General features: G+C 42.5%; 2 protein-coding genes across 5 annotated transcripts in view; both read right to left on the reverse strand.

Moving 5' to 3' along the window:
- The window catches only part of mgat5 (alpha-1,6-mannosylglycoprotein 6-beta-N-acetylglucosaminyltransferase), a 231,252-nt gene extending 214,440 nt beyond the window's left edge, over nt 1–16,812 (reverse strand). Inside the window, exons 1-2 of one of the 4 annotated variants that reach the window (XM_059966266.1) lie at nt 16,537–16,812; nt 6,724–7,114 (exon numbers count right to left, since the gene is read on the reverse strand). In XM_059966266.1, the coding sequence (XP_059822249.1) occupies nt 6,724–6,964 (241 nt within the window). In that variant the 5' untranslated portion in view covers nt 6,965–7,114; nt 16,537–16,812. Of the gene's footprint in view, nt 1–6,723; nt 7,115–16,165; nt 16,366–16,536 lie in introns of those variants that run through there. The other 3 variants (XM_059966269.1, XM_059966268.1, XM_059966267.1) reach the window with 3 other exon arrangements.
- The window catches only part of LOC132392440 (uncharacterized), a 490,427-nt gene that overhangs the window by 435,271 nt on the left and 29,670 nt on the right, over nt 1–25,486 (reverse strand). The window lies entirely within an intron of this gene.

The raw sequence follows: 25,486 nt of genomic DNA on the forward strand, positions 1-25,486 counted from the left end.
GTAATTTCCAAGTTAAGGACATGTTCGCCACAACTTTGTGGGCCGAAGTGCCTGTATTGTGCTATAGGTTTTCAAAGTTTCTACAATACTTAAGGTGAACCCTCACCAGTTCTTCAAAAAGCCTCAGCATCACCTCTTTGCTCTTGTACTCTAGACCTCTTGAAATGAATGCTGACATGGCATTTGCGTTCCTCACCATTGACTCAACCTACATGATAACCTTCAGGATGTTCTGCACAAGGACTCACAAGTACCTCTGCATCTCAGATTCCTGGATTCCACACATTTATTTCTACTACCAAAGTGCACAACGATGCATTTTCCAACATTGTATTTCATTTACCGCTTTCCTGCACAGTTTTCTAATCTAAATCCTTCTGTATCATACCTGTTTAATCAACATACCTGCCCCTCCACCAATCTTCATATCATCTGCAAATTTGGCAACAAAGCCATCTATTCCATCATCTAAATCATTTATAAAAAGAAGTGGTCCCAACATTGACGCCTGCAGGACACCACTAGTCACTGGCGGTCAACCAGAAAGGGATCCTTCTATTCCCACTTGCTGCCTTCTACCAATCAGCCAATGCTGTAACGTCTAACCATGTTAGTAACTTTCCTGGAATACCATGGGCTCTTCTTAACTTAGTAAGTAGCATCATGTGTGGCACTTTGTATATTTGGACTTTCAGAAGGCCTTTGACAACATCCACTGCATTCTCTTCAGCCATCTTACTTGTAATCTATTCAAATAATTCCAACAAATTTGTCAGGCAGGATTTTCCCTAAAGGAAACCATGCTGACTTTGTACTATCTTGTCCTGTGTCATCAAGTACTTCCTCACCTCTTCTTTAACAATTGACTCTAACATCTTCCCAACCACAGAGGTCCTACATCCACTCTTATTTCTCTTTTATTTTTAACATACTTGAAAAAACTTCTACTATCCACTTTGATATTATTTGCTAGCTTGCTTTCACATTTCATCTTTTCTCTTCCAATTATATGTTTTAGTTGTTCTCTGTAGGTTTTTAAAAAAACTTCCCAATCTCCTATCTTCCCACTAATGTTGCTTTGTTGTTTGTCCTTTCTTTTGCTTTTACAATAACTGACTTCCCTTGTCAGCCATGGTTATACTATTTTACCATTTGAGTATTTCATCATTTCTGGAATATACGTGTCCTGTACCTTCCTCATTTTTCCCAGAAATGCATGCCATTGCTGCTCTCCTGACATCCCTACCAGCAGCCCTCCAATTTACTTTGGCCAACTCCTCTCTCATATCACTGCAATTTCCCTTACTCCACTGAAATACTGCTACATCAGACTTTACTTTCTCCCAGTCAAATTTCAAGTTGAACACTGGTTCCCAAGGGTTCTTTTACCTTAAGCTGCCTAATTGCCTCAGGTTCATTACATAACATCCAGTCAAGTATAGCTGATCCCCTAGTAGGCTCAATGACAAACTGCTCTAAAAAGCAATCTCTAAGGCATTCAACAAATTCACTCACTTGAGATCCATTACCAACCTGATTTTCCCCAATCGACCTGCATATTGAAATCTCCCATGACTACCATAACTTTTCCCTTTTGACTCTCCTTTTCTATTTCCTGTTGTAATCCGTGGTCCACCTCCCGGCTACTGTTCAGAGGCCTGTATACAACTGCCATCAACGTCCTTTTACACTTGCAGTTTCTTAACGCAACCCACAAGGTTCAACATCTTCCGATCCTATGTCACATCTTTCTACTGACTTGATGCCATTCTTTACTAGCAGAACCACACCATCCCCTCTGCCTCCAATATAACGTGTAACCTTGGACATTCAGCTCCCAACTACAACCATCCTTCAGCCATGGTTCAGTGAAGTCCACCATATCATACCTGACAATCTGTAATAGTGCAACAAGGCCATCCACATTATTTCTTATTACATGCATTTAGATACAACACTTGAGTACCATATTTGCTACCCTTTCTGATTCTGCATCCCTAATGATTTGACACTCAGCCTGTTGGCTGCAATTAAGTCCCATCACCTGCCTGCCCTTCCAGACAATCTGATTGCACTCTATCTTTACTTTTTTTTTTACTATCTGTCCTATCCTGAGTCCCTTCACTCCAGCTCCCAACAACCCCCCCCCCCCCGCCAAGTTAGTTTAAACCCTCCCCTACAGCTCTAACAAACCTATCCATGGGAATATTGGTCCCCCTCAGTTTCAGGTGCAACCCATAACTTTTGAGCAGGTCCCCCAGAAAAGATACAAATTATCCAAAAACCTAAAGCCCTGCCCCCTGCACTAGCACCTCAGCCACGCATTTATCTGCCAGATCATCCAGTTTCTACCCTCATTGGCACGTGGAACAGACAGCAATCCAGAAATTACTACCCGGGAGGTCCTGCTTTTCAGCTTTCTGCCTACACCTCTAAATTCTCTTTTCAGTTGCTTTTCCTTCCAGTTAACTGCAAGAAGAGATAGTAAGAGATTTGAAAGTGATTTGAAACCATCTCTTCCTTCAGTTAGTCCTGACGAAGGGTCTCGGCCCGAAACGTTGATTGTACTTCCTATAGATGCTTCCTGGCCTGCTGCGTTCCACCAGCATTTTGTGTATGTTTCTTACTAAGTGACATGCTCAGGCTGCAATATAGGCCCAGCGTGTGAAACCTCTGCTTATAAGAATGCAAGAGCAAAACAAATAGGAGCAGGAGTCGGCCATCTGGCCCATCGATCCTGCTCCATCATTCGATTAGATCATGGTTGATCTGACCACGGACTCATCTCCACCTACCTGTCTTTTCCCCTACTATGCAAAAATCACCCAACTTTATCTTAAATGTATTTACTGAGGTAGCCTCCATTGTTTCATTGGGCAGAGAATTCCACAGATTCACCACCCTCTGGGGAATGCAGTTCCTCCTCATCTCACCCTAATCTACTCCCCTGAATCTTGAGGCTATGTTCCCTAGTTCTAGTCTTGCATTCCAGGTACTTACTTTTTGCTGCACAAATACTCACTTTTGGGTCGAACTTGAAATAAACACCTGCAGATTGCACCTTCAACAGAAATGAGGTCATCTATTTCCTTGCTCTTGATGGTTGTCAAACAAGAAAAAGATTGCTCACACATGCAAGAAATTGAAAACTGCAGCAAATTATTCATTGCTTTCAGACACTTTTTGTTTACAGAAATCCAAAACTTGCCCAGGGACAAGTCAGTAAATCTCATCCTGAGTGCACGATCAGACTGCCACTCACAAATTTCTTCTTCTCTCAAAGAGAAGTTCTCCGACAAGGCAGAAGATTCGGAGAAAGGATCCCTCACTTAGTCTTACATTTGTGTTGAAAGGGAGGAAAAATACTGTTTAATTTTCTTCTCAGTTCTTCTAGGTGGCTTTCAATAATACTCGAGACTTTCTGATCCTTCCTCACTCTCAAGCCCAAGCAGCAAGTGAAAACACTTCAAGATTTCCTTTTACAACCTGACTTTTCCAAAAATTCAGTTTCCTTTTAAATCCAAAACATTTTCTCCAAGGTTCTGTAGAGACTTTTTCAACTGGTTCATATGATAAAAAATGTCTGCTAAGCAGGCTAGTTTCTACAGCCATTCTTCATCTTCAAAGCACTCAGCAAAATCTGGCATGCTATTTTCTTGAAAGTACTCCTGCAAAACATCTTTCAGCTCAAACACACTATCGAGAACTCTTGCTCTGCTAAGCCACTGGATTTCTGTATGTAGCAGGAGATCGGTGTGCATTTGCCCAGGTTTTCAGTTTAAAAAAAAATATTCTAGTGAACTGCTCTTTGTTTAATGAAGTCAGCCATTTTTGTAGCATAATCCAGAACTTTTTACATTTCACCTCCATGAATTTTTGACATCAGCACCTCTCTGCGAAAAAAGGACATTGTGCCAAGAGAAACGAAACCACTCATGGAGCCAAATGTCGATGGAACACCATTAGTACAGATGCCAACACAGTTCCTCCAAGACAGGCCTTCTGTTTCCAGATATGAAGACAAAACATAAGAACATAAGAAATAGGAGCAGGAGTAGGCCCCCCGGCCCATTGAGCCTGCTCCGCCATTCAATAAGATCATGGCTGATCTGTCCATAAACTCAGTTCCATCTACCTGCCTTTTCCATAGAACCCTTAATTCCACTGTTATGTAAAAATCTATCTAACTCTATCTCAAATATATTCAGTGAAGAAGGGTCAACAGCTTCCCTGGGCAGAGAATTCCACAGATTCACCACTCTGGGAAAAACAGTTTCTCCTAACCTCCATCCTAAATCTTCTTTCCTGAATCTTGAGGCAATGTCCCCTAGTTCTAATCTCACCAACCAATAGAAACAACTTTCCTACTTCTATCTTATCCATCCCTTTCAAAATTTTGTATGTTTCTATAAGATCCCCTCTCATTCTTCTGAATTCCAGAGAGTATAGTCCCAGGTGACTCAATCTCTCCTCATAGGTTAACCTGTTCATCCCTGGAATAAACTTGGTGAACCTCCTCTGCACTGCCTTCAAAGCCAGTCTATCCTTCCTGAAGTATGGAGGCCAGAACTGCACACAGTGCTCCAAGTGCAGCCTCATCAGTACCCTGTATAGTTGCAGTATCACCTCCCTGCTCTTCAATTCAATCCCACTAGCAATGAAGGCCAACATTCCATTTGCCTTCTTAATAACCTGTTGTACCTGCAAGCCAACTTTTTGCAATTCATGAACAAGCACTCCCAAGTCCCTCTGCGTAACAGAATGCTACAGTCTTTCACCATTTATTTAATAATCTGCTCTTCTACTATTCCTTCCGAAGTGGATGATCTCACATTTACCAACATTGTATTCCATCTGCCAGACCTTGGCCCACTCCCTTAACCTATCTATGTCCCTCTGCAGACTCTCCACATCCTCTGTACAATTTGCTTTTCTACTCAGTTTAGTGTCATCAGCAAATTTTGCTATGCTACACTCAGTCCGCTCTTCCAAATCGTCAATGTAAATGCTAAACAGCTGCAGGCCCAGCGCCAACCCCTGCGGCACCCCACTCACTACTGACTGCCAACTGGAGAAACACCCATTTATACCAACTCTCTGCCTTCTATCGGTTAACCAATCCACTATCCATGCCGAAACACTTCCTCCGACTCCAAGCATCCATATCTTATTAATAAGTCTCTTGTTCAGCACCTTATCGAACACCTTCTGGAAATACAAGTATACAATATCCACCTGTTCCCCTCTATCCACTGCACTCATGATGCCCTCAATAAACTCCAGCAAGTTTGTCAAACTGGACCTGCCCTTTCTGAATCTATGCTACGTCTAATGGAACAACTCCTTTCTAAATGTTACCCTATTTCTACCTTAATGACAGCTTCAAGCAGTTTCCTGACGACAGATGTTATAGATCTGTAGTTGCCTATAGTTGCCCATCTTTTGCCTACATCCTTTTTAAAAAAGTGGCATGACATTTGTTGTCTTCCAATCCGCCAGGACCTGCCCAGAATCTAGCGAATTTTGGTAAATGATTACCTACATGTCTACTATAACCTCCACTAATTCCCTAAGCACCCTGGGATGCATCCCATCAGGACCAGGGGACTTATCTACCTTCAGGCCCTCTAGTTCGCTCATCACTATCTCTTTAGTGACAGTGATTTTATCATGGTCCTCAACTCCCATTTCGTCCATAACATCCTTCTTTGGTATATTAGGTGTGTCCTTAACAGGAGGATATGCGATACTACCAAGTGGACCAATCCTAGTTGTTGCGGTCCGCATCGCCGCGATGCGCAGTTACATTTTTGGAGAGGTGCGCGTCAGGCTATGACGTAGGGTAGAGCGTAGGTTACACGGCTACGCTGTACCTACAGCATTCATTTGACACAGAAGTATAAATCAGCCTTTATAGTCGAAATGACAATAAAAAGTGACTTAACTTGAACTTGATTATCTACAAATCTTTCAAATGCAAAAACAAAATACTTATTGGTGAAATCTGTTGACTCATCAACCTGCATAGAGAAACTGTTGTTCTACCAGCTTATCTAACACAACCTCTTCAGGTAAGATAAGAAACCACCAAGAAAATGCTCAGAATTCTGCAATTACTAGGCCAGGAAAATTACCATTTCTTGTGCACACAAAAATATACAATGTTGAAGACACCCAACAAAAATCACAGCTGGAAAATACTTGCATTTTAACATCCATTTTAGGCAGAGATTTATTTGCTGAACAGTTAAAACAATACATTGTGTTTATTTATGAACTCACTTATGCTCAAAATTCCATGATTTTAAATCACCACATAAACTGATTTACATCCAAATACACTCATAAATGCAGACTAAACACCAAAACATTTTCAAGATGATGTTATCTGCAAAAGCACATGATGATCGATGTCATTACTAATTAGTTAAATGTTCTAATTAAATATTCTGATACGCATACAGAACAATTACAAAATTAGACAATTTAAATTGGAGGGAAACAGCATGCCAGTACTGTCACTAGCTTGAAATCCTAACCATAAGAAAAGAACAGTATTTGATATATTGTGAAAATAGTATGGATTAAATATGATGGCTCAATTCATCTACACAGTAGAATTTACTACAGTAAAATACAGGTTAGTTTCCAAATACTGCAGAAAAAGTATTTTATTAACTATAACAAACATCAAGTAGAAGCTAATAAGCCTGGTGAACCTACCATATGCAGTCATTGTGCCAACGTATGGTCCATCTGCTACATTTTGGTTTTCTTCTGCCAATGCTTTGATATATCGCTTACTAAGGTCCAGAATCTGCTCACGAAGCACAGCACTACTTTCATGCTGCGTCTGTTGTTGAATCGTAAAGTGCAGAAGCATCATTCCCCATATGAATCCAAATGCTACCAGAAAGAACCCTAGTTTTTGTGAAGATAATTTCCACAGATGAAAGGTCGCCATTGTTTTCAACAGTTAAGATATAGTGAAATAATGTACATGATCCAACAGATTATGTACCCACAATAATCTGTTTATGTCTATACAACATTTGATGTAGGGAAAGTATTTTCAATTTGATAGCCCAGATAGGTCTGCACTGCTCATTCTTGCCTAGAACAAAAAAAAGAAAATAAATATTATACAAAAACTGATAAAAAAACACCTGTTTAGAAGTTCAAATACCTGCAAGTAACACTCTTTAACCATAACTCCAATTTATCTGAATTACTTCCAGATAAAGAAGAATGTGTCATTTAGTGTATCAGATCAGGCACTGTTTCAAAATTGTTGAGAAATCCTTCGGAGTTGGATAAATAAAGTGATCATTTTAATTGGTCAACTATTTGATAATTAAATTTCATTGGAAATTACATTTAATTTTTAAAAAATCTACAGCATTGATTTATATTGGGCAGTCATGTAATCAATGTTAACTGGTGATACAAAACTAGCTGGCAATGTGAGATAGATGCAGAGGTGCTTCATGGATAGTGATATCGATAGGTTCATTGAAAACAGGCAAGGAAATACAAACTGGAATAAAAATGTAAGAGTTAGGATATCTTAGGTAGCAAATGACAGAAAGGTGGAACATAGAGGTAGGAAAAGGGAGGAGGTCCTGGAAACAGACAACAGGGAGTTAGGAAGGAAGTTGAGAAGCAGGACCTCAAAGGTAATAATCTCAGGATTACCACCTGTGCCACACAACAGTGAGTATAAGAACAGAGTGTGGTGGAGGATAAATGAGTGGCTGAGGATTTGGAGCAGGGGGCAACGATTCAGACTTCTGGATCATAAGGACCTCTTTTGGGAAAGGCGTGGCCTGTACAAAAAGGACGGGTTGCACTTGAATCCGAGGGGGACCAATATCCCAGCAGGGAGGTTTGCTAAGGCTATTGGGAAAATTTTAAACTAGAATTGCTGAGGGGTGGGAACAGAACTGAAAAGATGGAGGAAAGGGCGATGGCTCACAAATGGAGAAAGCTTGGAGACATTGCAAGATGGAGGATAGGCAAGTGATAGAGAAGGGATACGCTCAGACTAACAGTTTGAGATGTGTCTAATTTAATGCAAGTAGTATCATGAACAAAGCAGATGAGAGAGCATGGAGCAGTACATGGAGGTATGTTGTTGTGGTCATCAAGGAGACTTGGATGGCTCAGGGACAGGGATGGTTACTTAGAGTGCCAGGCTTTAGGTGTTTCAGAAAGGACAGGAAGGGAGACAAAAAAGGTGGAGCACCGGCACTGCTGATCAGAGATAGTGTCATAGTTGCAGAAAAGGAGAAAGTTATGGCAGGATTGTCTACCGAGTCTCTGTAGGTGGAAGTTAGAACCATCTCAGATCGCAAGACCCTGCAGCAGATAGTGAGGTCAGCTGAGAAGGTCATCGGGGTCTCTCTTCCCACCATCACGGACATTTACACTATACACTGCATCCGCAAAGGAAACAGCATTATGAAGGACCCTATAGACCCTTCATACAATCTCTTCTCCCTCCTGTTGTCTGGGAAAAGGCTCCGAAGTATTCGGGCTCTCTTGGCCAGACTATGTAACAGTTTCTTCCCCCAAGCTATCAGGCTCCTCAGTACCCAAAGCCTGGACTGACACCTTGCCCTATTGTCCTATTTATTATTTATTGCAATGCCTGCACTGTTTTTGTGCACTTTATGTAGTCCTGTGTAGGTCTGTAGTCTGTGTTGTTTTCTCTTTTTTTACGTAGTTTAGTCTAGTTTTAGTTCTGTGTCACGTAACACCATGGTCCTGAAAAACATTGTCTCAGTTTTGCTATGTACTATACCAGCAGTTATGGTCGAAATGACAATAAAAGTGAATTGACTTGACTATAATAACTCCACTGGGTACTTTTTATAGAACACTCAAAAGCAATAGGGACATCAAGGAGCAGATAGGGAGACAGATTCTGGAAAGATGTAATAATAACAGGGTTGTTGTGGAAGGAGATTTTAATTTCCCAATTATCGATTTACATGTCCCTAGAGTGAGGGGTTTAGATGGGGTGGAGTTTGTTAGGTGTGTTCAGGAAGGTTTCCTGACACAATATATAGATAAGCTTACAAGAGGAGAAGCTGTACTTGATCTGGTATTGGGAAATGAACTTCATCAGGTGTCAGGTCTCTCAATGGGACAGCATTTTGGAGATAGTGATCACAATTCTATCTCTTTTACCATAGCCAGAGAGGGATAGGAACAGACAAGTTAGGACAGCATTTAATTGGAGTAAGGGGAATTATGAAGCTATCAGGTAGAAACTGGGAGGCATAAATTGAGAACAGATGTTCTCAGCGAGAAAGAGGGTAAAATGTGAGAGAATAGGACCAATCAAGTGTGATAGTGGAAAACTGTGTGGAACTGGAGGAGGTGGCACAGGTACTTAATGAATACTTTGCTTCAGTATTCACTACGGAAAAGGATCTTGGTGATTCTAGTGATGATTTGCAGCAGACTGAAAAGCTTGAGCATGTAGATATTAAGGAAGAGGATGTGCTGGAGCTTTTGGAAAGGATCAAGTTGGATAAGTCTCCAGGACCAGATGAGATGTACCCCAGACTAGTGTGGGAGGCAAGGGAGAAGATTGCTGAGTCTCTGCCAATGACCTTTGCATCAGTTATGGGGACATGAGAGGTTCCAGAGGATTGGAGAGTTGCAGATGTTGTTCCCTCATTCAAGAGAGGGAGTAGAGATAGCCCAGGAAATTATAGACCAGTGAGTCTTACTTCTGTGGTTGGTAAATTGATGGAAATGATCCTGAGAGGCAGGATTTATGAACATTTGGAGAGGCATAACATGATTAGGAATAGTCAGTATGGCTTTGTCAAAGGCAGGTCGTGCCTTATGAACCTGATTGAATTTTTGAGGATGTGACTAAACACATTGATGAAGGAAGACCAGTAGATGTAGTGTGTATGGATTTCAGCAAGGCATTTGATAAGGTACCCCATGCAAGGCTTATTGAGAAAGTAAGGAGGCATGGGATCCAAGGGGACATTGCTTTGTGGATCCAGAACTGGCTTGCCCACAGAAGACAAAAGAGTGGTTGTAGACGGGTTATATGCTGCATGGAGGTCGGTGACCCGTGGTGCACCTCAGGGATCACTTCTACTTGTGATTTTTATAAATGACCTGATGAGGAAGTGGAGGGATGGGTTAGCAAATTTGCTGATGACAATGGTTGGGGGTGTTGTGGATAGTGTGGAGGGGTGTCAGAGGTTACAACGGGACATTGATAGAATGCAAAACGGGGCTGAGAAGTAGCAGATGGTGTTCAACCCAGTTAAGTGTGAGGTAGTTCATTTGGTAGGTCAAATATGATGGCAGAGTATAGTATTAATGGCAAGACTCTTGGCAGTGTGGAGGATCAGAGGGATCTTGGACACTCAAATCTGCTGTGCAGGTTGACTCTGTGGTTAAGAAGGCATACAGTGCATTGGCCTTCATCAACCATGGTTTGAATTTAAGAGCCGAGAGAAAATGTTACAGCTATATAGGACCCTGGTCAGACCCCATTTGGAGTACTGTGTTCAGATCTGGTCACCTCACTACAGGAATGCTGTGGAAACTACAGAAAGGGTGTAGAGGAGATTTACATGGACATTGCCTAGATTGGGGAGCATGCCTTATGAGAATAGGTTGAGTGAACTTGGCCTTTTCTCCTTGGAGCAGCAGAGGATAAGAGGTGACCTGATGGAGGCAAACACGAGGAAATCTGCAGTTGCTGGAAATTCAAGCAACACACACAAAATGCTGGTGGAACACAACAGGCAAGGTGTAGCCATGGGCACCCGCATGGGTCCCAGTTATGCCTGCCTTTTTGTTGGCTTTGTGGAATAGTCCATGGTCCAAGCCTATACGGGTATCCGTCCCCCTCTTTTCCTTCGCTACATCGACGACTGCATTGCTGCTGCCTCCTGCACGCATGCTGAGCTCACTGACTTCATTAACTTTGCCTTCAACTTCCACCTTGCCCTCAAATTCCCCTGGTCTGTTTCTGACACCTCCCTCCCCTTTCTTGATCTTTCTGTCTCCATCTCTGGAGATAGCCGATCTACTAATACCTACTATAAGCCTACAGACTCTCACAGCTACCTGGACTATTCCTCTTCCCACCCTGCCTCTTGCAAAAAATGCTATCCCCTTCTCACAATTCCTCCGTCTCCGCCGCATCTGCTCTCAGGATGAGGCTTTTCATTCCAGGACAAAGGAGATGTCTTCCTTTTTTTAAAAAAAGGGCTTCCCTTCTTCCACCATCAACTCTGCTCTCAAACGCATCTCTCCCATTTCCCACACATCTGCCCTCACCCCATTCGCCCACCACCCCACTCAGGATAGGGTTCCCCTTGTCCTCACCTACCATCCCACCAGCCTCCAGATCCAAAGTATAATTCTCCGTAACTTCCGCCACCTCCAACGGGATCCCACTACCAAGCACATCTTTCCCTCCCCCTCTTTCTGCTTTCCGCAGGGATCGCTCCCTACGTGACTCCCTTGTCTATTCATCCCCCCCATCTCTTCCCACCGATCTCCCTCCAGGCACTTATCCTTGCAAGCGTAACAAGTGCTACACCTGCCCTTACAATTCCTCCCTCACCACCATTCAGGGCCCCAGACAGTCCTTCCAGGTGAGGCGACACTTCACCTGTGAGTCGGCTGGTGTGGTATACTGCATCCAGTGCTCCCGGTGTGGCCTTTTATATGTTGTGGAGACCTGACGCAGACTGGGAGACCGTTTCGCTGAACACCTACACTCTGTCTGCCAGAGAAAGCAGGATCTCTCAGTAACAACACATTTTAATTCCACATCCCATTCTCATTCTGATATGTCTATCCATGGCTTCCTCTACTGTCAAGATGAAGCCACACTCAGGTTGGAGGAACAACACCTTTTATACTGGCAGGGTAGCCTCCAACCTGATGGCATGAACATTGACTTTTCTAACTTCCATTAATGCCCCTCCCCTTCATCCCTGATATATTTAGTTTTTTTTTCTCTCTCTGCCCATCACTCTGTCTGTTGTCCATCTCCCTCTGGTGCTCCCTTCCCCCTTTCTTTCTCCCTAGGCCTCCTGTCCCATGATCCTTTCCCTTCTCCAGCTCTGTATCCTTTTTGCCAATCACCTGTCTGGCTCTCAGCTTCACCCCACCCCCTCCGGTCTTCTATCATTTTGCATTTTCCCCTCCCCCTCCTACTTTCAAATCTCTTACTATCTTTCCTTTTAGTTAGTCCTGACGAAGGGTCTCGGCCCGAAATGTCGACAGCACTTCTCCCTATAGATGCTGCCTGGCATGTTGCGTTCCACCAGCATTGTGTGTGTGACCTGATGGAGGTGTATAAGACGATCAGAGGCAGTGATCGTGTCGATAGTCAGAGACTTTTTTCCCAGGGCTGAAATGGCTAACATGAGAGAGCATAGTTTTAAATTGCTTGGAAGTAGATACAGAGATGTTAGAGGCAAGTTTGCTTTTTTTATGCAGAGATTGGTGAGTGCATGGAACGCACTGCCAGCAATGGTGGTGGAGGCGGATACGATAGGGTCTTTTAAGAGATTACTGGATAGGTTCATGGAGCTTAGAAAAATAGTGCTATGGGTAACCCTAGGCAATTTCTAAGGAAGGACATTTTTGGCACAGCATAGGTTTTCTATGTCTCTAAATTTTAAATACTCAGATCAAAACGGTGGTGGTGCTCAGAGGAAGTTGGCTATGGAATTATGTGTAAGTGGAGTTTAGCCAGCCAGTGGTGTAGTGGCATCTGCACTAGAGTTCGAGACGAATGGTGCGGGGTTCAAATCCAGCCGGCTCCTTGCACACTTTCCATCTGTGTTGCATTGAGATTAACTCGGCCTCATAAAAAAAAAGTTTAAAATGCTAAAGAAACAGCAAGGTTGCCGCTCAATGTGCCACAAAGCGCGTAAAGGAACAACTAGTTGTGCTACCAAGGAATATTTGCCATACAGAAGTCCAGTAGCTAATTTTTAAGACTGTGTGTCTGCCTACATGAGGGCAGATTAAGCAGCTTAGGGCTGTACTTCCAAGTTCAAAACAATGAGAAATGATTAGACATTCATGACAAAGATAAAAATAAACATCTTCACCCACGGAGGTGATGAAAATTTGAAATTCTCTACTCAAGGGGGCTGAGAAGGCTCAAATACTCAATATATTTTGGACAGTTTAGTGTATTTTTAAATTTAGAGGAACCATGAGAAATAGACTTGTGAAGGAAAACGGTGAAGTACAAGGTCAGCCAGGATCTTAATGAATGGCAGAGTAGGCAAATGGTGCTCAAATGCCCAGAATTCCTTCTATTTCTTATGACTGTATTTGCTGAAATAACATCTTAAGCCACAAAATACAGTTAGCAGACAAATTTGCTCAAGCTTTTCAGAATTTATGATTTTCTTATACATTAAAGTCCTTGGCAAAAACCAGCTATAATCTAGTGAAGCAGGCATGAGGGAGACAGTGGCCACTACTACTTCATTTAGAGCTAACTTACCAGATGCCATGACCCAAAGAGACCGTTCTTCTGTGAGATTTTATTAAAAATGTACAGTATATTCATACAATTTATCAAAATTAGAATAACCATTTAAGTATTTATAAATGACTACTGTCCACTTGAACAAAATATTCAGTAAATTCTACAATGAGTTATTTAGATTTGCTGTAGAAATCAAAAATTCCTGTCTGTGTGGTTATACATGCTCTGTGTTGCAGAGACACCAAATTGAAATTCTCAGCAAATTACTATTTTTTGCCAATCTATTAAATTGACCAATGAAGCACTATGGTTATTGGTCACCTGTGCATTGTTTATCAAAGATACTATCACAAGTCATGTCAAATTACTTTCTGGACAAAAATAATTTTAAATTATTGAGCATGATTTTAACTGTAACCCTCCCCCCAAAAAAATGGAATTTTATCAGCTGCAAATTTTACACTGGAATTGTTTTGTTGGAATAACAAATTCCAATACAAATAACGTGCATTCATTTTCCAAATGATCTACATCATGTGATACAGCGTTAACATTCTTTTATTTATATTTTCAGTGTTCCAAAGTGCAAGTATTTAATTCACTTTCCTACCTTTGTGCCAAATTGCCTTACCATTTTCACATTGTTATAAATGAGTGCATTACTATAAAAAATAAGCCTCTGTTCTGCACCTTCCCATTTCTATCCCCCTCCAAATAAAGTCATTGCATTGTTGTGCATGTTAGAATCAGTTCACAATCAGCATTAAATTATACCTGCCGTTTTTTTTTACATGTCTGCTCCATTTACTCTTGTTTCAAGAACATCTTCAATCTTTCACTGCTGCAGGAGGAGGTTCCCAACTGCTTCAAAAGGGCAACATTTATACCAGTGCCCAAGAAGAGCAGTGTGAGCTGCCTTAATGACTATCACACAGTGGCATTTACATCTATTGTGATGAAGTACTTTGAGAGGTTGGTCATAGCCAGAATCAACTCCTGCCCAAGCAAGGATCCGGACCTGCAATTTGCTTATCACCACAATAGGTCTACAGTAGATTCAATCTCAGTGGCTCTTGGAACACCTACATCAGGCTGCTCTAAGCTCAATGTTCAACATAATCGTACCCTAAGCAACCTCAACTCAACAAACTCCAAAATCTGGATCTTTGTACCTCCCTCTGCAACTAATCTTTGACTTCCTCACCTGGAGCCCACGTCTGTATGGATCGGAAATATCAAGGATGTATGCTTAGCCCACTGCTCTACTCTCTACACCTACAACTGTGTGCCTAGACACAGCTCAAACACCATCTATAAATTTGCCGATGACAACACTTGTTGGCAGAATTTCAGGTGGTAACGTGGAGGGAGGAGGCATACAGGTGCAAGATTTATCAGCTAGTTGAGTGGTGTCACAGCAGGAACCTTGCACTAAATGTCAGTGAGAACTGAGGAACTGATTGTGGACTTCAGGAAGGGTAAGTCAAAGGAACACACACCAGATAGATCAGACGTGGACAGTGTGAACAGTTTCAAGTCCCTGGATGTCAGCATTTCTAAAGATCTATTTTGGGCCCAATTATAAAGGCAGCACAAGGGTGGTTACATTTCATTAGGAATTTTAGCAGACTTGCTATGTCACCAAAGACACTCGCAAATTTCTACAGATGTACTGGTTGCATCACTGTCTGGTGTGGAGGGGCCACTACACAGGATGGGAAAAAGCTGCATAAAGTTGTAAACTCAGCCAGCTCCATCATGGGCACTAACATAAAGTACATCTTTAAAAGGCGATATACAAAACAAACGTCACGCCATATACCAGTTAATATTACATGATTAAACGGACAGCCCAGCGCATCTGCGGATGTGAACTTCCCTCTATTGTGGATATTTACAGCATCAGGTGCGTAAACAAGGCCTGAAAAACCATCGGGGACACCAGTTACCCCAACCATAAACTGTTCCAGCTACTTCCGTCTGGCAAACGGTATCGCCGCATTAATGCGAGGACCAACAGGATATGGGACAGCTTCTTTCTACAAGCCAATAGACTTATCCACAAGTCCGTACATTGCGACGGAGTCATCAGGCAACCACTGTTACACCCTCACGTTGTGGGACGGTTTAAGATTTACATAAATTCAAATGTGCTTCTTTCCTCTCGTACGATCATGGGATCCGTATAATCCGTGTGGAGGATGTCACTAAATGCACGTCCGTGATTCGGTTCTTCCACTTCCGACACGAAAACCAACCTTGCCACTTCCAGCAGCGAAGGAATGTGCAATTGGTAGGAAGATGTTCCGTTCAATACACACCCATAAACTGGTTGCATTGAGCAACCTTGGAGAGCTCTTTGCTCACCATCTGATTTTAGTTCACGCACTCACGCTATTCCGACGCCTGTGAGCAGACAGGCTTTCCCTTTGTTGCTTTTCACAAGTGATCAATAAATACGGGCTGTCAGCTCAACGATAAACAGCAAACCCAACATTTCCACTTCCTCCGTAAAACACAAGCCAAGCCGTGTTTAGTTAAGAATTGCACAACAACAAAAAAAAACAAATAATGCAAAAATATGCATCCCTGGAGCCGAAACTGCAGGAAAGCCTCGAGGAGAGAAAAAAAGCCAGGCTTCAGCGCGGTTTTCATACTCACCTGTCCACAAACAAAGACATCACAGCTTTCATTCCCGAACTGAAATTAAACATCGCTTTTATTCTTTTCCGCCTTCCTTACCCTTTCTCTTGCTGTGAGCGCGGGATTTGGGATTTCTCACGGCAGCGGAGTCCCCGTTCAAGCACAGGCTGCCGAGAAACGCCAATAGGCGCACTGCGCATGCACCAGTCCGGTCGCCGGAGGCCGCGCGGTGTGCGCCACTGCGCATGCGCTACTCCGATAGGGTCGCTCGGTACGTTCCCACTGCGCATGCTCTACTCCAGCAGCTGGAGGGGGGCGATGTTCCCTCTGCACATGCGCTATTCTAGCCGTTGGGGTCCTTTCGCGAGATAGCATTGTTGGTTTCTTACCTGGTTTCCATCACTCCGATCCCCTCGGAAATATTTTTTTAAAAAAACGTTAATGGCCCCTCTCCACGTAGTATCAGCCCATGTGGCGCGTTCCGGGAGGGCGAGCCCAGCCAATATCTCGTACAACAGCAAACATCGCCGCGCATGTGGTCCTGGACCGTCCTTGTTTCCTTAGCTCTCTTGCACTCAACCTGCATCGACGACAACACGATATTGTCGGTGCTTGAGCAGTCATGCGGGTCGGCTGGGTTCTTTCAGGTCCCGCTGCCGCTGCGCACAATGAAATAGTGCCCCCATCGGTCAGCTGAGTTCCTTAAGCTCTCGCTGCGCCCTTCAAGCCAGCACTGCCATTCAATGTGATCATGGCTATCATCCACAATAAGTACCCCATTCCTGCCTTCTCCCCATATCCCTTGACTCTGATATCTTTAAGAGCTCTATCTAACTCTTGCTTGAAAGTATCCAAAGAATTAGCCTCCACTGCCTTCTGAGGCAGAGCATTCCATAGATCCACAACTCTGGGTGAAAAAGTTTTTCCTCAACTCCGTTCTAAATGGCCTACCCCTTATTCTTAAACTGTGGCCTCTGGTTCTGGACTCTCCCAACATCGGGAACATGTTTTCTGCCTCTAGCCAATCCCTCAATAACCTTATATGTTTCAATCAGATCCCCTCTCATCCTTCTAAATTCCAGTGTATACAAGCCCAGTCGCTCCAATCTTTCAACATATGACAGTCCTGCCATTCCGGGAATTAATCTTGTGAACCTACGCTGCACTCCCTCAATAGCAAGGATGTCCTTCCTCAAATTTAGAGACCAAAACTGAACACAATACTCCAGGTGTGGTCTCACCAGGGCCCTGTACAACTGCAGAAGGACCTCTTTACTCCTATACAAACTCCCTTTGTTATGAAGGCCAACATGCCATTAGCTTTCTTCACTGCCTGCTGTACCTGCATGCTTACATTCAGTGACTGATAAACAAGGATATCTAAATATCGTTGTACTTCCCCTTTTCCTAACTTGACATAATTCAGATAGTAATCTTATTCCTGCCATCAAAGTGGATAACCTCACATTTATCCACATTAAACTGCATCTGCCATGCATCTGCCCACTCACTCAACCTGTCCAACTCACCCTGCATTCTCCTAACATCCTCTTTATATTTCACACTGCCTCCCAGCTTTGTGTCATCTGCAAATTTGCTAATGTTACTTTTAATCCCTTCATCTAAATCATTAACATATATTGTAACTAGCTGCGGTCCCAGCACCAAGCCTTGCGGTACCCCACTAGTCACTGCCTGCCATTCTGAAAAAGAGCCGTTAATCCCTACTCTTTGTTTCCTGGCATCCAACCAATTTTCTATCCATATCAGTACCCTGCCCCCAATACCATGTGCTCTAATTTTGCCCACTAATCTCCTATGTGGGACCTTATCAAAGGCTTTCTGAAAGTTCAGGTAAACTGCATCCACTGGCTCTCCCTTGTCCATTTTCATAGTTACATCCTCAGAAAAATTCCAGGAGATTAGTCAAGCATGATTTCCCCTTCGTAATTCCATGCTGGCTCAGACTGATCCTGTTGCTGCTATCCAAATGTGCCACTATTTCATCTTTTATAATTGACTCCAGCATCTTCCCCACCACTGACGTCAGGCTAACTCGTCTATAATTCCCTGTTTTCTCTCTCCCTCCTTTCTTAAAAAGTGGGATAACATTAGCTACCCTCCAATCCTCAGGAAATGATTCTGAATCTATACAACATTGGAAAATGATTACCAATGCATCCACGATTTCTAGAGCCACATCCTTAAGTACCCTGAGATGCAGACAATCAGGCCCTGGGGATTTATTAGTCTTCAGTCCCATCAGTCTACCCAACACCATTTTCTGCCTAATGTGAATTTCCTTCTCTTCCTCTGTTACCCTAGGTCCTCTGTCCACTATTACATCTGGGAGATTGTCTGTGTCTTCCCTAGTGAAGACAGATCCAAAGTACCTGTTCAACTCATCTGCCATTTCCTTGTTCCCCATAATAAATTCACCCGTTTCTGTCTTCAAAGGCCGAACTTTGGTCTTAACTAATTTTTTCTTCTTCACGTACCTAAAGAAGCTTTTACTATCCTCCTTTATATTCTTGACTAGCTTACCTTTGTACCTCATCTTTTCTCCCCATATTGCCTTTTTAGTTATCTTCTGTTACTCTTTAAAAGTTTCCCAATCCTCTGTCTTCCTGCTCATGTTTGCTATGTTATACTTCTCTTTTATTTTCATGCTGTCCTTGACTTCCCTTGTCAGCCATGGTCGCCCCCTACTCCCCCTAGAATCTTTCTTCCTCTTTGGAATGAACTGATCCAGCACCTTCTGTATTATTCCCAGAAATACCTGCCATTGTTGTTCCACTGTCATCCCTGCTAGAGTATCCTTCCAGTCAACTTTGGCTAGTTCCTCCCTCATGGCTCCATAGTCCCCTTTGTTCAACTGTAATACTGACACTTCCAATTCTCCCTTCTTCCTCTCAAATTGTAGATTAAAACCTACCATATTATCGTCACTACCTCCTAATGTCTCCTTTACCTCGAGTTCCCTTATCACTACACACCATTAGATCCAGAATTGACTTTCCGTGGTAGAACTGCTGCTACTGTAAGAGCTTGTCCATGATTTTATCAGAACAGATACAGTGGCAGGTGCCCTAATGGCAGTTGTACACAGGATGTATACAGGCGCCCTAATGGCAGTTGTATACAGGTTGTATATAGTTGTATACAGGTGCCCTAATGGCAATTGTATACAGGTGTATACAGGCGCCCTAATGGCAGTTGTATACAGGTTGTATATAGTTGTATACAGGTGCCCTAATGGCAATTGTATACAGGTTGTACACAGGTTGTATACAGGTGCCCTAATGGCAGTTGTATACAGGTTGTATACAGGTGCCCTAATGGCAGTTGTATACAGGTTGTATATAGTTGTATACAGGTGCCCTAATGGCAATTGTATACAGGTTGTCTACAGGTTGTATACAGGTGCCCTAATGGCAGTTGTATACAGGTTGTCTACAGGTTGTATACAGGTGCCCTAATGGCAGTTGTATACAGGTTGTCTACAGGTTGTATACAGGTGCCCTAATGGCAGTTGTATACAGGCCTCCAGAGAACGGCCAGGATGTGGATTACAAATTACAATAGGAGAGAGAAAAGGCATGTAAGAAGGGCAATGTCATGATAATCGGTGGGGATTTTAACATGAAAGTGGATTGGGAAAATCAGGCCAGTACCGGACCTCAAGACAGTGAATTTGTAGAATGTCTAAGGGATGGTTTTTTAGAACAGATTGTGGTTGAGCCCACTAGGGGATCGGCTGTGCTGGATTGGGTGTTGTGCAATGATCCGGCGATGATAAGAGTGTTTAAGGTTAAGGAACCCTTAGGGAACAGTGCAAACCACACCATCCACCACCGATTCCTTACTCATAAAAATGCAGCTCCCAGCACTTGATGTGCTGTCTGGAACATTGTAACTCTTTTTTACTACTCCGTAAATGCATAATGACATTGCCGTTTTCTCTTAAAGGCATAGGCAGCTATTTTAGTGTTTTAGGATGAATACATACGTGTACTTAGCAATAAAAATATATTCAGCAATCACCTGGTTACATTTATAGAAATAAGAAAGTATATTGCAGATACCAGTTTTTACTAATACTTTTCATCAATCTCATTACTTAGATTATACAGATTTAAATCTTTCACAAAATAAGATTCTTTTCTTGGTGGTCATAATGTTCAGTGACAGCCTGTGTCTACAAAATTCATTGACATCAATGTCAGTGCATTATACAAGACTATTCTTGTTAGGCTTGAGGCCATTAAGATTTCCAGTAGATAATGTAACTGAGCTTTGCTGCTGAAGCTTCCTTGAAATGTTTTAAAACTTTTATTCTGATTGCAACTGAAAATAAATTCCAGTTATATTTTTCTTGATTTCCTGTTATTTTTCCATTTACAAGCACAAATTTATTTGTTACGTCTCTGACTTTCTGAATTATCTAAATAAAGGCTGAACCATTTGTAACGTTGTTAAGCCAGAAGTGTTAAGTTGATAATCCATCTAGACTTCTTCGTAAAATCCCCACAATCACAGACGCCAGACTTCAATGAATTCACTTCACTCCATTTGAAGAATTGGCTGAGTGTATGAGGCTATGGGACCAGGCACCATCCCAGACATAGTACTGAAGACATGATCCAGAACTAATTGTATCTGTTAAGGCATATTCTGGAATTAGGGTACATAAAAAATATCAATTTTAGCAACCAATTTTAAGACCTGAACATGGATTGTAGATTAAATTTAAAATGCAGCCCTGGGCAGTAGATACCTGGAGAAGCGAACAGCAGTTAACTGAAAAGCAGACAATTTTCATGAACTTCCTTTTAATCCTCTCCAATTTCAGCAGATCCTTTCTAAGATAAGGGACCTAAAACTGCACACAATACTCAAAGTGATGTCTAACCAGTCTCACCATTACATCCTTGCTTTTATATATTGATCCTCTTGAAATGAATGCCAACATTGCATTGCCTTTCCCACCACTGACTCAACCTGCAAATTAACTTTTGGGGAATCCTGCACAAGGAATCCCAAATCCCTTTGTGCCTCAGATGTTTGAATATTCACTCCATTTAGAAAATAGTCCACCCTCCTATTTCTTTGACCAAAGTGCATGTGCATACAATTCTTACAGGGTATTCCATCTACTACTTCTTTTCCCATACTTCTAATCTAAGTCCTTCTGTAACTTCCTATTTCTTCAAAACTAACTTCCTCTCCATGATATCTTCATATCATCTGCAAACCTTGCAACAAGTCATCAAATCTATCATACAAATCATTGACATAAAAAGAATCAGTCCCAACACAGACCCCTATAGAACATCACTGATCACCAGCAGCCAATCAGAAAAGGCTCCCAGGAAATGAGAAAAATCAGAAAAATAGAACTGCTTAGACCATAAGACATAGGAGCAGAATTAGGCCATTCAGCCTATCGAATCCACTCCACCATTCCATCATGGCTGATCCCAGATCCCACTCAACCCCATACAGCTGCCGTCTCGCCATATCCTTTGATGTCCTGACCAACCAGGAATCTATCAGCTTCCAAAGGTCACCCTAATTTTTGAGGCTGTGCCCTTTGGTTTCAGATACCCCACCAGGGGGAACTTCCTCTCTACATCCACCTTATTTAGTCCTATCAACATTCAGTAGGTTTCAGAGAGATCCCCATGCATTTTCCTAAATTCCAGTGAGTACAGACCCAAAGCTGCCAAATGCTCCTCAAATGTTAACTACTTCATTTCCAGAATCATGCTCCTGAACCTCCTCTAGAACCTCTCCAATGACAATACATTGTCTCTGACATAAGGGGCCCAAAACTGTTGACAATATTCCAACAGCGGCCTGCCTAGTGTCTTATAAAGCCTCAGTATTATCTCCTTGCTTTTATACTCTATTCCCCTGAAACAAATACTGACATTGTATTTGTCTTCTTTAGCACAGACTCAACCTGTGAATACACCTAAACTCCTAAGTCCTTTTGCAACTCTGATGTTTGAATTTTTTCCCCATTTAGATAATAGTCTGTACTATTTACTATTTTACAATAATGCATTATCATATATTTCCCAACATTGTATTCCATCTGCCATTTATTTGCCCATTCAAATTTGTCTAAGTCCTGCTGCAATCGCATTGCTTCCTCAGCACTAGCAACTCCTCCTCCTATCTTCGTATCATCCACAAACTTTACCACAAAGCCATCAATTCCATTATCTGAATCATTGACAAACAACGTGAAAAGTTGTGGTCTCAATATTGACCTCTGAGGAACACCACCAGACACTGGCAGCCAACCAGAAAAGGCTCGCTTTATTCCCACTCGCTGCCTCCTACCTGTCAGCCATTCACGATCCACGCCAATATTTTTCCTGTAAAGCCATAGGATTTTATCTTGTTAAGGAGCATCATGTGTGGCCCCTGATTAAGTACCTTCTGCAAATACAAGTAAATAATGTCCACCACCTCTCCTTTGTCCAGCCTACTTGTTACTTCCTCGAAGAATTCTAACAGATATATCAGACAAGATTTCTGTTTACAGAAACTAAGCTGACTTTGACTTATTTAATCATTGGTATCCAAGTACCCTGAAACCTCATCCTTAATAATGGACTCCAACACCTTCCCAAACAAATGTTCGGCTAACTGACCAATGATTTCCTCTCTTTTGTCTTCCTCTGTTCTTAATGAATGGAGTGACATTTTCAATTTTCCAGTCTTCTGGGACCATGCCAGAATCAAGTGATTCTTGAAAGATCATGACCAATGCATCCGTTATCTCTTCAGCAACCTCTCTCAGGACTCTAGGATGCAATCCACCTGGTCCAGGTGATTTATGGACCTAAAGACCTTTGAGTTTGCTTAGCAGTTTTTCCTTTGTAATGGCAATGGCCCTCACTCCTGCTCTCTGACGCTCACGGACCTCTAGTATACAGCTAGTATAGTCTTTTCCAGTAAAGACTGAAGAAAAGTACTTATTAAGTTCATCTGCCATTTCTTTGTTCCCCATTACTACCTCACCAGCATCATTTTCCAGTGGTCCAATATCAACTCTCACCTCCCTTTAATTCTTTTTAAAACTGAAAACACTTTCTGTATCCTGCTTTATATTATTGGCTAGATTGCCCTCCTATTTCATCTTACCCCTTCTTATAGTTTTTCAATTGTCTTTTGTTAGATTTTAAAAGCTTCACAGTCATCCAGCATCCCACTCACTTTTGCTACCTTATATGTCCTTTCCTTGGTTTTATAGAAACATAGAGACATAGAAAACCTACAGCACAGCACAGGCCATTTGGCCCACAAAGCTGTGCCAAACATGTCCCTACCTTAGAAATTACCTAGGGTTTCCCATAGCCCTCTATTTTTCTAGGGTCCATGTACATATCCAGGATTCTCTTAAAAGGCCCTCTTGTATCTGCCTCCACTACCGTTAGCGACAGCCCATTGCACACACTCACCACACATTGCGTAAAAAACATATCCCGGACATCTCCTCTGTACCTACTTCCAAGCACCTTAAAACTGTGCCCTCTCGCGTTTGCCATTTCAGCCCTGGGAAAAAGACTCTGACTATCCACACAATCAATGCCTCTCATCATCTTATACACCTCTAACAGATCACCTCTCATCCTCTGCCACTCCAAGGAGAAAAGGTCAAGTTCACTCAACCTACTCTCATAAGGCATGCTCCCCAATCCAGGCAACATCCTTTGCACCTTTTCTATAGTTTCCACATCCTTCTGTAGTAAGGTGACCAGAACTGAGCACAGTACTCCAAGAGTCTGACCAGGGTCCTATATTGCTGCAAGATTACCTCTCAGATCTGAAATTCAGTCCCACAGTTGATGAAGGCCAATGCACCATATGCCTTCTTAACCACAGAGTCAACCTGCGCAGCAGCTTTGAGTGTTCTATGGACTCGGAACCCAAGATCCCTTTGAGCCTCCACACTGCCAAGAGTCTTACCATTAATACTAGGGGAAATGCCATACTAGATTTAGTATTAGGCAACGAACTGGATCAGGCCACAGATCTCTCAGTGGGTGAGTATCTGGGGGACAGTGATCACCATTCCCTGGCCTTTAGCATTATCATGGAAAAGGATAGAATCAGAGAGGACAGGAACATTTTTAATTGGGGAAGGGCAAATTATGAGGCTATAAGGCTAGAACTTGCGGGTGTGAATTGGGATGATGTTTTTGCAGGGAAATATACTATGGACATGTGGTCGATGTTTAAGGATCTCTTGCAGGATGTGAGGGATAAATTTGACCCGGTGAGGAAGATAAAGAATGGTAGGGTGAAAGAACCATGGGTGACAAGTGAAGTGGAAAGTCTAGTCAGGTGGAAGAAGGCAGCAGACATGAGGTTTAGGAAGCAAGGATCAGATGGGTCTATTAAGGAATATAGGGTAGCAAGATAGGAGATTAAGAAGGGGCTGAGGAGAGCAAGAAGGGGGCATGAGAAGGCCTTGGTGAGTATGGTAAAGGAAACCCCCAAGGCATTCTTCAATTATGTGAAGAACAAAAGGATGACTGGAGTGAAGGTAGGACCAATTAGAGATAAAGGTGGAAAGATGTGTCTGGAGGCTGTGGAAGTGAGCGAGATCCTCAATGAATACTTCTCTTTGGTATTTACCAATGAGAGGGAACTTGGTGACGGTGAGGACAATATGAGTGAGGTTGATGTTCTGGAGCATGTTGATAATAAGGGAGAGGAGATGTTGGAGTTGTTAAAATACATTAGGACGGAGAAGTCCCCGGGGCCTGACGGAATATTCCCCAGGTTGCTCCACGAGGCGAGGGAAGAGATTGCTGAGCCTCTGGCTAGGATCTTAATGTCCTCATTGTCCACGGGAATGGTACCGGAGGATTGGAGGGAGGTGAATGTTGTCCCTTTGTTTAAAAAAAGGTAATAGGAATAGTCCAGGTAATTATAGACCAGTGAGCCTTATGTCTGTAGTGGGAAAGCAGTTGGAAAAGATTCTTAGAAATAGGATCTATGGGCATTTACAGAATCATGGTCTGATCAGGGACAGTCAGCATAGCTTTGTGAAGAGCAGATCGTGTCTAACAAGCCTGATAGAATTCTTTGAGGAGGTGTCCAGGCATATAGATGAGGGTAGTGTAATGGATGTGATCTACATGGATTTTAGTAAGGCATTTGACAAGGTTCCACACGGTAAGCTTATTCAGAAAGTCAGAAGGCATGGGATCCAGGGAAGTTTGGCCAGGTGGATTCAGAATTGGCTTGCTTGCAGAAAGCAGAGAGTTGTGGTGGAGGCAGTACATTCAGATTGGAGGTTTGTGAATAGTGGTACCC

This window comes from Hypanus sabinus, chromosome 4, assembly GCF_030144855.1.
Source record: "Hypanus sabinus isolate sHypSab1 chromosome 4, sHypSab1.hap1, whole genome shotgun sequence".
NCBI classification, from domain to species: Eukaryota; Metazoa; Chordata; class Chondrichthyes; order Myliobatiformes; family Dasyatidae; genus Hypanus; species Hypanus sabinus.